The sequence below is a fragment of the Brienomyrus brachyistius genome, chromosome 2, assembly GCF_023856365.1.
Source record: "Brienomyrus brachyistius isolate T26 chromosome 2, BBRACH_0.4, whole genome shotgun sequence".
NCBI classification, from domain to species: Eukaryota; Metazoa; Chordata; class Actinopteri; order Osteoglossiformes; family Mormyridae; genus Brienomyrus; species Brienomyrus brachyistius.
Window position 1 is genome coordinate 7,506,913 of NC_064534.1, and position 11,800 is coordinate 7,518,712.

At 43.7% G+C, this 11,800-nt stretch overlaps 1 protein-coding gene across 1 annotated transcript; it reads right to left on the reverse strand.

The window, feature by feature from the left end:
- Positions 1-485: 485 nt before the first annotated feature.
- On the reverse strand, positions 486-7,619 carry cdo1 (cysteine dioxygenase, type I). Its single transcript, XM_049001109.1, has 5 exons — positions 7,397-7,619; positions 4,179-4,256; positions 3,144-3,301; positions 2,611-2,780; positions 486-1,285 (listed from the first exon to the last, which is right to left on the reverse strand). Exons 1-5 carry the CDS (start codon positions 7,564-7,566, stop codon positions 1,256-1,258), a joined length of 606 nt encoding a protein of 201 aa, XP_048857066.1. The 5' UTR covers positions 7,567-7,619; the 3' UTR covers positions 486-1,255.
- Positions 7,620-11,800: the final 4,181 nt, after the last annotated feature.

Below are 11,800 nucleotides of genomic sequence, written 5' to 3' on the forward strand. Positions count from 1 at the left end.
TGGCTGTCGCCATTAAATGTCTCCATCCCCTTTAACGGCTGTCCCCATCAATGTTCCCATCCCCTTTAATGGCTGTCCCCATCAATGTCCCCTATCACCTTTAAGAATTATTCTGTCTGACTACTTTGACAAGCACAGTTTCAGGATGTGCATTGTTGTTTTCGGTGATCTACAGAAGTACAGCAGCTGGGAGCCCTCAGCCAGACCGGCAGTTCTGTCGCTCCCGGGAAAGAGGTCTGCGTCTCCCTCCTCCTTAACTTTTAATTAGTATTAACTTGTGCCTGGATGGTTTGGTAGGACCTCTGATTTAGAACTGAGGAAGAGGAAAAGCAGAGAACCGGTGCCAGAGAACTGTGGTTAGCAGATATTTTATAGAAGAAAATGGCTGGGAAGCAGCAGACAGGCGGCTCACCGCAGCCTCAGTACCAGCAGGGCCCAGGACTGGGAGGAACAAAGACAGGGAACGAAGCAGTCAGACACGCCTCTGAAAAGATGGAATATTCAACCTTTAATGTTTGCTATATGCAAGACAGGTCAAAATCACAACTTCTGCTGTAGGGTATAAAGACAGACGTTACGCTCCTTTCTGGACAGCGTGTCATGAATTATAAATATATAGCTATCATTAAAATTCCAGCCCACACATCCTGAGAGAGAGAGCGAAGTCGAGTTGATGGGAGGCTGTGACAGAAATCTGACGTCCACCTTTACTAGCCACTGAATCCCCCCCCCCACCCCCCCGCGATACGCAAGTAACGTATAACAATAACATTTACTGTAAATAAATTAGCAGTACTGGATTGTAAAAGGCTATGGCTACAGCTACAAAGCTTTTGAAGCGCACTAAATGATAAGTTTAGTCTGAATGTACAAGAAATGTTATGTATGCATAATTTAGATGAACGTAAAAAGCAATCTTAGGATAAAACAAAAAGTCAGTAAGCCTCAAGAGGAAAAAGTGCTCCATTGTTTGTAAAAGAAAGGATATTCATCACAAAAACCCGATCATCAACGCTTTATGGTCCATCGGTGGGTGTGGCCTGGGTTAGACTACCGCCAATGCTTCCAGTCATGCCCCCTAGAGTATAAACATGTAACTACAGAGGCAAGCGGTTAGACTGCGCGCCTAATCCCAGTGTTCGTGACCCCCGCTCGGACCGTACTGTTCAATTCGTAAAAAGATTTAAAAAAAAAAATAAAATCACTTTCATTATGCCTGATTTTCCAAAGCTGTGTTATGTGTCACCGTTGACTTTCAGTTGTTTTCTTGTGAGGCTGTTGTTTCCTGCAAGAAAGAAAGGTAAAAAAAAGCAGGTCACATAGTATCAGTAACTGACCAATCAGAAAAAGATCGTGCGTGAAGGCACGGATCACACCTGCAACACAGGAAGCGGACTGCCCCCACAAGGAGCAGTGAATATAGAACACAGACAGGTATTTCGTAAACAGAAGGGGAGGGGGCAGTGAGGTAAGCAGAAAGCAAACAGCAGTGAGCCAGTCAGATGTTTTACTATCTAATCTTATCGTTGGGGTTGGGGGGGTATGTTGCAAGGCCTTCTGGCCAGACAGTAGCTATTTTAATGAAATAGCACCCGTGCTACAGATAAGCATTGGCGTGTGGTGGCCCGACGATGTGGCTGGGGGCTGCCGTTTGCTCCGGGCCCGTAGTGGTGAATCATGCTCGCACATGCTGGCCCAGCGGGGGGCCCTGCCCAGTGGAACCATCTGGAACCAGATGCCTCACATTCCTGCCTACCCACGTGTGCTGAACCAGTAACACCTGAGTAGCTTGGGATGGTCTGGGATTGCAACCGTCTGCATGAAGCCCACTGAATTTCCAGGAAGGGTCTATGCCAGAGGTGCCCAACTCCAGTCCTGGGGGGCCGGAGCCCTGCACATTTTTGGGTTCCCCCTCATTTAACACACCTGATTCAACTGTACTAATTACCACACAGCTCTTGAATCATTTATGGTGGAACAGGGAAAGAACTAAGCTACACAGGGCTTAAAGTTCATTCCTTGTTACACCCTTGTTGCCTGGATTTAGCTTCGCACACGTATCTCGGAAGCCGCCGGTAGTTCCAAAGTGCCAAAGATCTGGGGGTTACCTCACCTGAGGAAAGCCTGCGCTCACTACTGTGAAACACCGCAAGGCTCAGAAAATAATTCCTCCAGAAAATCGTTTCCAAAGTAAACCGTATCACATGCACCTTGCACAAGCAAATAGCTATATGTTTCCCTGCGACATTTTCGGCTTTTATCAGAACTCTATGTGGTCATCCCTTTCTTCAGTGCATTCATTATGCAATAACCTTCCAACATTTTGATTGCTGCAGTAAGTGAGCAGGACCCTGAATCCTCTTCTGCTCTGTAATGACCAGTTTCACATGAATCCCTAGTGCAGCAGCATGCTGCGTTGGCCGTGATCCAACATAGCAGGAAATGAAATAGCCTGTTACTTAACCAAATGGATCCCTGACCTATTCCATGTTTCCCCTAACCCCACAATAGCCCACAAGACGAGAGCCTCTAGTCTGGAGAACCACTGGACCTAGGTCTTCCTAGAACATTACTGGAAGAACTTCTGAGGTGACAAAAGGCAGTACTTACATGCGGAGTTTTTTCTCCATATTTGCTCCAGAAGGTCAACTTCACTGTGTTCTTGTGTCCCGTCCGCTGGTCGAACGTCTGACAGTGCTGGAACGGGGGGCTGTAGAGGTGAAGGCTGCAAGCACGCTCTGTGTGACTCACGTTCTCCACCCGGTGCAGACCAATCGAATCTGGGCAAGGGAGACACTGATGAATATCAGGCACTCATGCATGCCGGACTGACTGGAACATCGAATGTATCATCATGCGGATGCATATATGCAATTAATAGGATTCTCAGTTTTATCCAGTGGATATTCCACTGAAAATAGTGAACTGGACCTCAGTCCTTTTCTTGGGTCTCAAGATCAATCAGAATGTAAGCAGTATTACAAACAAGTACAAACCACTGAGAATGGCTGGGTTTGATTTTCTGATCTGCACTGGTGCCCAGTTAGTTTTCACTGGCAGTAAGTTCTTGAATCAGGAATACAATTTTTTTCAAATCAGACTATTGCCCGGAATGGTGATCTCAGTGACTGCGGCTGCCTCACCGCTGATGTATGCACACTTGTTGTCCTGCAGGACCCTCTGAGACTTCTGCTTCATGCTGCCATGGGATTTGCTGTCCGGCCACATGAAGAGGGTCTCTTTCAGCTGGCCCTGCAGTATCTTCATGAAGCAGTGAGAGTTGGTGTGGTCATGGATACTGCTGCAAGGGGGGGGGGGACAGAAAGGTTCAGGGCAAGTAGGAGAGGGACCTGCAAGGCTTCCCACTGTGGAGAGCAAACCAGTAATACCAGTAAGGGACTTCTGCTATAATATATGCGACGGCATCCACACACGTTCGAGTTAAACCTACTTTTGTTACTTTATTTTGCCTGTTTTTTCACAGCTTTCAGAACTGACATCTGAAGCCTATTTGCCTTTGTTGCCTGGGGTCCTGCTGAGAGACCCAGCTAGCAAAGAGTCTCTCCGACATTGGAAATGCAAAGCAAGTGGAGATTCTGCCAAAATGAGGGCTTTGTGACCACAGTCTGGGCATAAGAGCGGAATGACGCAGGGAGTCCACTGAGCAGAAAGGAGCTGAGCTGTGTCCATGGCCGGACAGAGGCCAGTCGGCGTGCTTTCCCGACATTCGCAAAGAAAAACATAAAGACTTCAAAATTTGACTTGAAGACAGATTTAGCGAACGGCTCTCGTTTGTAACCTGGGGGGTGCCTGTAGACATGTAATTAACTGGAGCTTAAAAGTTGAAGTACATTTTGCAAACTCTGCTGCAGGGCATTCCAGAGATTCAGCGCTAGAACTCTAACCTAAACTAATAACGTACCACAAGGTAGTTGGAACCTGAGGAACTTAGTGTATGAGCCTGCATGGGTAGGAAGGAGCAGGTCCACGAAGAGCTTTGTAGGTAATAAGTATTACTTCATATTTGAAATTATGAGTTTATTTGTAATTTCCTGCAGTTGGTATCGGGGCCCTGTTTTCATAGCACTGCAGTCATCTGAGACGGTGACGAGCAGAGGGGGTCGAGGATGAGGGACAGACTCTTGTCCCTTGAGTGAAGACATCGAGCAGTTGCTTACCTGCCATGGCCTTCACCCCAACAGAGGATCATGAGGTTGAACTTCCCATTGCCATTGTCCACCAGGTTCCTGGTGTACCTAGAACACACAGAAGATGTGAGGTGAGCGTAGACATCTGACAATATTTCAGCCGATGTGCAGATCAACAAGATAAAAAGGTGGGTTGGGGGGTGAAAAATCCCAGTGTTGACGTGACCATATTCACGAGCGCTGGCTTGTCGCCAGGGGCAACAGACAGCCTTGAGGGACAGCTGGGATGTGACGGTCATCCAGATAAACACCCGTAAGCAGACGATTATCATTCTGCAGTAGTAGCTACTGACTTGAATTCCGCACTGTTTTCCTGATCTGAAAACATGATGGCCAGCATTGTTTCCTTTAGCAAGTGTTGCAGAACATCTGATTATCTACAGTTTACTTCCACCGAATTGTTATGGAGTAGCCTTATTGGGAACTCTACAAAATATATATATTTATATCAATATACTGCAAAATATACATTTCACGATTCAGGGAAAAAGTTCCAAATGTATTCCAGATTGAAAAATTTCTAATATTCAACACTGACCCTGGTTGGTAATCATATCTTTGTTGCAGCCACTGTTAATTGTCTAAATGTTTTAAAAATCCAATCATACGTACATATTAGATCCTATCCGTGGCAGCTCAGGGTTGGCGAGTACCCCAGATGGAATGCCAGGCCATCACAGGACACAGGTAATTTAAAGATGCCATTTCAACTAACTGCACGCCTTTGGGCTGCAGGCTGACATCGGAGTGTCCCTATAGCCCAGGAACAAACTACATACACATGGAGCAAACGTAGGATCTGAACCTCCAGCCTGGGAGGGGCAAGGAAATAATGTACATGTGTTAAAATGATGTATAATTTCAATATCCATCCATCCATCCATCCATCCATCCGTCCATCCATCCATAGTACACTGCCAGAAAAAAAGGACCAGTTTGTACCTTTGAGGGTACAATTACTTGGCTGGGGCTGTACCCTCAAGGGTCTGCCAATTGTACCCTAGCTTTAGGTAAATGTACCATTTAGTCTAATTTAAGGAATGGACTCTGTCAAACATTGTTTCTTCCATTGGTACATTAATGTACTTTGTACCGTGAGGAAACGGCAGCAGGACTGTATGCTTTGTTCTGACAGCACATGCTGGCCGTTCACATACACAGACAATCTGGAAACCCCCATTCACCTGAGCATGGTTTCTGACTGTGGGGGCAAACTGAGGCTCCTGGAGGAAACCTCGCGACAAGACTGGGAGTACATCCAAACTCCACGCACATGCAGGCAGGGCGGAGACCCGAACCCTAGTTCCAGATGCGATTCTATATAATAAACGTATTAAGTTCATTCACAACAATTCCCGACCAATCCAGAGCCTGTTATGGTCAGCCAAATGTCACTCTTGGTCCTGAGTATGCTAACTTAATGGGAACTGCGATCACATTCAACCCGAACAAACACTTTACACTTTGTCTCCAGCTCCCCACCTCCATCTGTAAATTAACAGGACAGCTGAGAGATTCCTTAGGGACATTAGAGTGACGATGTTACGTCACCGCTCGTTATACACACTCCAAGCCCAGAGGTGTTTAAAGAAGACGCTAACATAGTAAAATTCATTACATCAGCAGGTTAGAAAGGTTTCATTCTTTAGTCAGAGTCTCTTCTGGGGCGTTTTTGATTGTCATTTAGTTTATTCTCTTATTTCTGTTCTTTAGTCCCTGTTCTCGGGTTCACATCACACTTACGCCTTTTCATCATGAAAAGGATTACTATGGATTTTCTTCCTTTCTACTTCGGATCTCTTTTACCCAAGCATCAGACAAAAAAAAAAGATTTTTCCGTGTTACCTAATCCGATCGCAGACTGACAGCAGCTCCCTCACAACAGATTACGCCCTAGTAAAAGTTATGATCGTATTAATGTATTTGAGTTTGGGACAAAATGTTTTAAGCTTCTATCCAGAAAAGTCGACCACGCTTTCAGGCAGATTTTTGACATTGTTCAAGTAGCATACGGATGATCAAGGCAAACACTGAGCTCACACCCTGGTAGAAATGTTAAGATGTCAGTGGGCAGAGCCCTGAACATGAAGAGGTTCGGCACGCATAGCCTTACGTCTTTGACACCTGTCACCGTCTCTCACGTTCATTGAAAAACAATGACTTTCCTTTCAATAAACATGCAACTGCTGATTGGTACAAACACCATGTATCTGAGAGGAAGTACTATACAGACTGATTACAAAGCTTCTTGTACAAACTTAGGTGTAAAGATATTACATATCAGCATAGGAGTCTCTGTTTATTTGCTTGAGTGTGATTGAAAAAAAAGTCAGCGGGACATGTTGAGGCAGCGAGAGGAGGTGTAAGCATGCCGCAGCAACCTCCACTCCTTCCCAGGTAATGTCGCACAGATTGCTTCGCAATGTCCCCAGGGGCACCGGCGCATCAGCGTCGCATTATTTTAAGCAGTTCCGCGGGTGTGGGCGCGGACCGAGGCTCCGATTGGTGCGCTGGTCCCCACCCTCGGCAGCCTCTTCCAATAAAAACCCGTCGGAAAACACTCTCCACAACTCAACAGTGCCCCCATCGATCTTGTTTTGATGCTTGCATTAACACATCCTCCAAAAACTAATATTAAAAGTACTACCTTTCTATATCACATTTTTTTTCATGAAACCACTACAATTAAACTGTAATGCCTTATACTAAATTTTTTTGGGGTTAGATGTTAAGCCGGTTATATTATGCATAAATCACAAAAAAATCAGTTTAATTGGGATAATATAACTTATTTGTAAAACAAATTACAAGAAAACTAATAAATCAGAACTTTGAACACGACTTCTTTATTTTTTGTAATCTTATGCAAATAATTAAATAAACGATGACAGGCACAATTAAATGTGCATCACTTATTTATTAATAGTTATTTTCCCGTCTCACCATAAAAAAACTGGCATTTCATTTTTTTCGTTTAAAGTAATATATCTTTTTTTCAGTTTTTTCAGTTTTGAAGTTACATAACTTGCCATTACGTGGCACTAAAAAAGTTTTCAAAAAATAAATAACAATCCCGGTAAAAAGTAATCCATTTTCAAAATTACACTATATGCTTGCATATAAATTGCATCCCTTTGTTTTAAATCGTTAAAAATAAAACAATAACTGCGGAGAACAGCAATATTTACCTGTACTGGTCAAATTTGGCAAACTTCATCCATTCCTGCGGATTACTTTCATAGGCTTCCATTATAGTCTGCACTTCTTCGACGTTCACGCTGTCACTCGAAAAGATCTGATGCAAAATTTTGATCAGATCATCCAGAGTTTGCGGTTTTGTCACTTCGGTTTGCTCCATTGCTGCACAGCGACACTGAGACTATGTGTAAATTAATTCGCTCTTCTACTCTTTATATATTTTTGGGTGAATCGCTTTTGGGCTGTACCAACGTACTGAAGGGTGAATCGCATCATTGTATAAACTGTCAATCACATTATTCCCAAAATAAAGTAAAGCTAATATATGTATCTAATAGGCAAATGTGACTGTTAGTCTTAATTTATTGTTAATCGAAGAAACTTCTAGTCATGTGGATAAACACAAGAAAATCCCCCTTGGTCATGGTTCAGTCCGGCGTTATAGTACTCCCCATTAGAATGGACTTGGTTGGCTATGGTCCATCCTTAGGAATACGGGGGGGAACCTCCCTCCCCCAGCTGTAAAGAAGCGGGAGCCTGCATGTGGAAGGAAAGAAGCCGCATGTTTTCCAGTTGAAAAGAAAGGAATGTGAAGTCTGAACAAATGGGGTATCAATTAGTCATGGAAAAAACCGGCAAGGGTTCAAAAGCATTTAAAGTACTATTTAACCAAAGCGTTTAACTATTTTTTTCAAACAACTACAAGGTTGAAACTGATATTATTATTCGTTAAATCTGGTCCTTTAACTTATAGACGGTATTTAAATGACGACCAGACACCTACATTTATACATATACCGAAAAGCTTTTCGTAGGATTAATGACTTTTTCTCATGTGCGACTATTAGTTCAGTTTTTAATCTGGAATACATTACTGGTCTTTTGAAGGTGAGAAGGGTATCTTAAAATGTCCAATTTTGTATTTTTCAGTACTTTTATGGAATCCAACCTCAGGCATTTTAACACGCTGTTAAAAAAATAAAGTTATTTATTCATCAGTATATCCATAGTTTTTGCTAAATGCTGGAATTAAGAACTGTTGTCCATATGTAAAAAATATTCCTCCGTCGACCTTTTAAAATAGCAAGTGTATTCACGTGCGTCTCATAACTGCAGTAGCCTAACCATCAAGGATTAGATTCCGGCAGTTAGAAAAGAATTGAATTCAATTAACCAAGCAACTGTTATCTGAAAAATATTATAGGCTATTTTTGTTTATATCCCATTTACATTTATATATTTCTCGGGTGCTGCTGTCAGAAGCGACATAACTGAGTAAAGGTTTAGGGTCTGAGGGCAGGGCCAAGCATCCATAAAGCAGTTGGGGTTACCGGCCATTTTGCAAGCTGCCCCAACACTTTTCATACAGCTGATTTTAGCTTCATAATGGAATAACGTAGATTTGCGGTACAAGTTCATGAGTGTCGCCAGATGTGTGAGAGCTGGCGGCTCTGTGATGCCCGTCAGAACCAGGTAGTTTTGCTACATCAAAACTTAATTCCTATCATAACGTACTGGATTTAAAGTAAATGAGTAACGTCGTTTTGTTTACCACATGCTTTTGCCTGCAATTTGTATCCACTATTGGTTGTATTATGCTTTTTACATCATTGATTTTTTTTTTTACAATAATTGGGATGTGACAATAGGTGGCGCAGTGGTTAGCACTGTTGCCTCACACCTCTGGGACCCGGGTTCACATGTGTTTGCATGTTCTCCCCATGTCGTCGTGGGGTTTCCTCCGGGTACTCCGGTTTCCCCCCACAGTCCAAAAACATGCTGAGGCTAATTGGACTTGCCAAATTGCCAAAAGGTGTGCATGTGTGAGTGAATGGTGTGTGAGTGTGCCCTGCGATGGGCTGGCCCCCCATCCTGGGTTGTTTTCTGTCTCGTGCCCATTGCTTCCGGGATAGGCTCCAGACCCCCCCGCGACCCAGTAGGATCAGCGGTTTGGAAAATGGATGGATGGATAGATGAGACATTAGGACAAGATTGAAGTGCTTCCCCTAACATTAATCCGCATGCAGACTTAACTCAGTATCAGTTTATAGATTCTTAGTAATTCTGTCAGCACGTACGTGATGCAACTCGTGAGCTACATGTGCATCACTGAATGATTACGCTGTAATGTGGCACATGGCAGCAGCTGGTTGTGCAATCCGGTGGCCGTCATCCAGGCTCACAGGACTTGCCGTGCCAACTCTGCACTCCCTGCTGCGAAACAATCTCCTGTGTTTCTTTGTGGTTCTTCTCCAGTTAAACTCGGTTCTGTTCTCGTTTGTTTGTGTCCCATCAACACCCTTCACTGGATGGTATGAATTTTAGAACCTGGGCCATAACATAGTCCATCTTCGTGAGATGAGGATGTAATTCTTACAAGCAGCTTGCCAAGATAGTAAATCGTATGTTCTTTGGATAATATTATATGAATATGTAGGCCTACATATGCAGAACATACAATATTCGTATATACAATATCATATTCATACATATAATGTATACATATATGTATGCCTATGGAGATTAGCAAAAACATCCAGGAAATGGTGCGTGTTGTTCTTTTATGCCCCCATCTAAACTTCACGGCACAAATAATGAGTGTTTTCATTATCAAACCAAGGACCTGTCATCAAAACGCCCTGCGGCCCTTGAAAACTACGATTAGATACTGTAACATATTTAATAATGATCTTACGCCATCTAGTGGACAGAAAGAATACACAAGCGTATTTATGTTCAACGGCGAGGTCGAAGACTCAATTCCAAAACAACAACAACAATAATAATAACGATTTATGAAACGGAGTAGGGGTGGGGTTGATTTTAATGAAAATGAATGAGAACACTATTTAATCTAATTGGTGTATATTTATAGGGTGGGGGGGGGTGTTGCAAAAGGTACAAGTGCATAGAGGAAGAGTCCCTCTACCGTCGCCCATAGCACAGAATATGACACGCTGGAAAAGACATAGATTAGTCACTGTTACTCTGCAGGCAAACGCCTTCATTTATTTGGTAAACATTACTGCAGTATGTGGTAGCAGTACAGTTTTTGTGGGCTCTGCGTAAGGTTCATACTAAATCTGGTGATTTGGGAAGCAACAGTGTTTTGGCCATGTGTGATTTAAACTACGCTGAGTTCATTTTACAATTTTTAATATTAAGAACACCCTCCCCCCCAAAAAAATAAAAAATAAATAAAAATTATAATAAAACAAGTGAAAGTATTCCAAAATGCCCATAATTGATTTGCATCTCACAATATTCTATGTTTCAGGATATTTTATTTTCATGCTGTGTACTTTTAAAAATTGTCTGCACCACATTTACTTTGTTTGCACTGTATGTGCCATGTTTGCCCCTTGTCAGTTTGGTACTATATGCAGTACTACACTATATGTGCTATGTGGAATGAATGAAGTCCATCTTAATGTTAAGCTTAAATCTGGCCCATCATAAGTACTGTAGCCTGACCAGGAGACCCTGACCAGGATAAGCAGGTGGAGGTTGGATGGGTATTGTAGTCCCTGTTCGCCAAGCTCCGGAAGCTTGGTCTGAATGCACCCCTCTGTGATTGTCTCCTCGACGTTCTCATGTGGTGAGCGGGAGACCCTATATTTTGGCTCCCATCACCCTCAGTAATGGTGCTCCTCAAGGCAGTGAGTGGCTCAGTGGGCTAAGCCTCTGCGCCTGTGATCAGAAGGATGTTCTTTCAAGCCTGACCTTGGCGTGTCTGTGGGGCTCTTCAGAAAGGCCATTAACCCCCAGCCCCCCGGGTGCCACGATGGGTGGCTGCCCTTCATGGCCAGGCTCGCTTCCTTGGAGAGCAAGACTGGGGGGAGGTCAACAGAGAGTTTCCCCATGAGGATCAATGAAAAGTGTCTGTTATTATTATTTCTGATTGTGTGACCAAACACGGCTAAAAATAAACAGATATGCGGAAGACACAGATTTGATTGTCCTTATTTGTAAAAACTATGAGGAAGCCTTTCGGGATGGGGTGGGCAGTCTGACACAATGGTGGCATCTGTGATGACCTCACCCAGTCCAATCATGTACAGACTCAGATATCTAAAGCCAGGCATAGGCTGTACCATCTGTACCAGCTGACGGGGTTCTAGGTCTCATCAGGCATTCTTAGAACCTCTTACTTGGGAGCATCAGAGAGCCCCCTTACCACGGGAGTCCCAGCCTGGTTTGGTAACTGCTCAGCCTTCAGGTTTAGCTGAATGATCAGAGTGGCTGCCCCCCCCCACCCCCACCCCCACCCCCCTGCGAGGCTCAGAAAGAGCTTCTACCCTCCAGTTGTCTTTCTGCTTGATACGGTTTTAATCTAACATTTGCTCCTTACTCACAGACTATGCACGTTATTTGAACCATGTTACACATTTCTG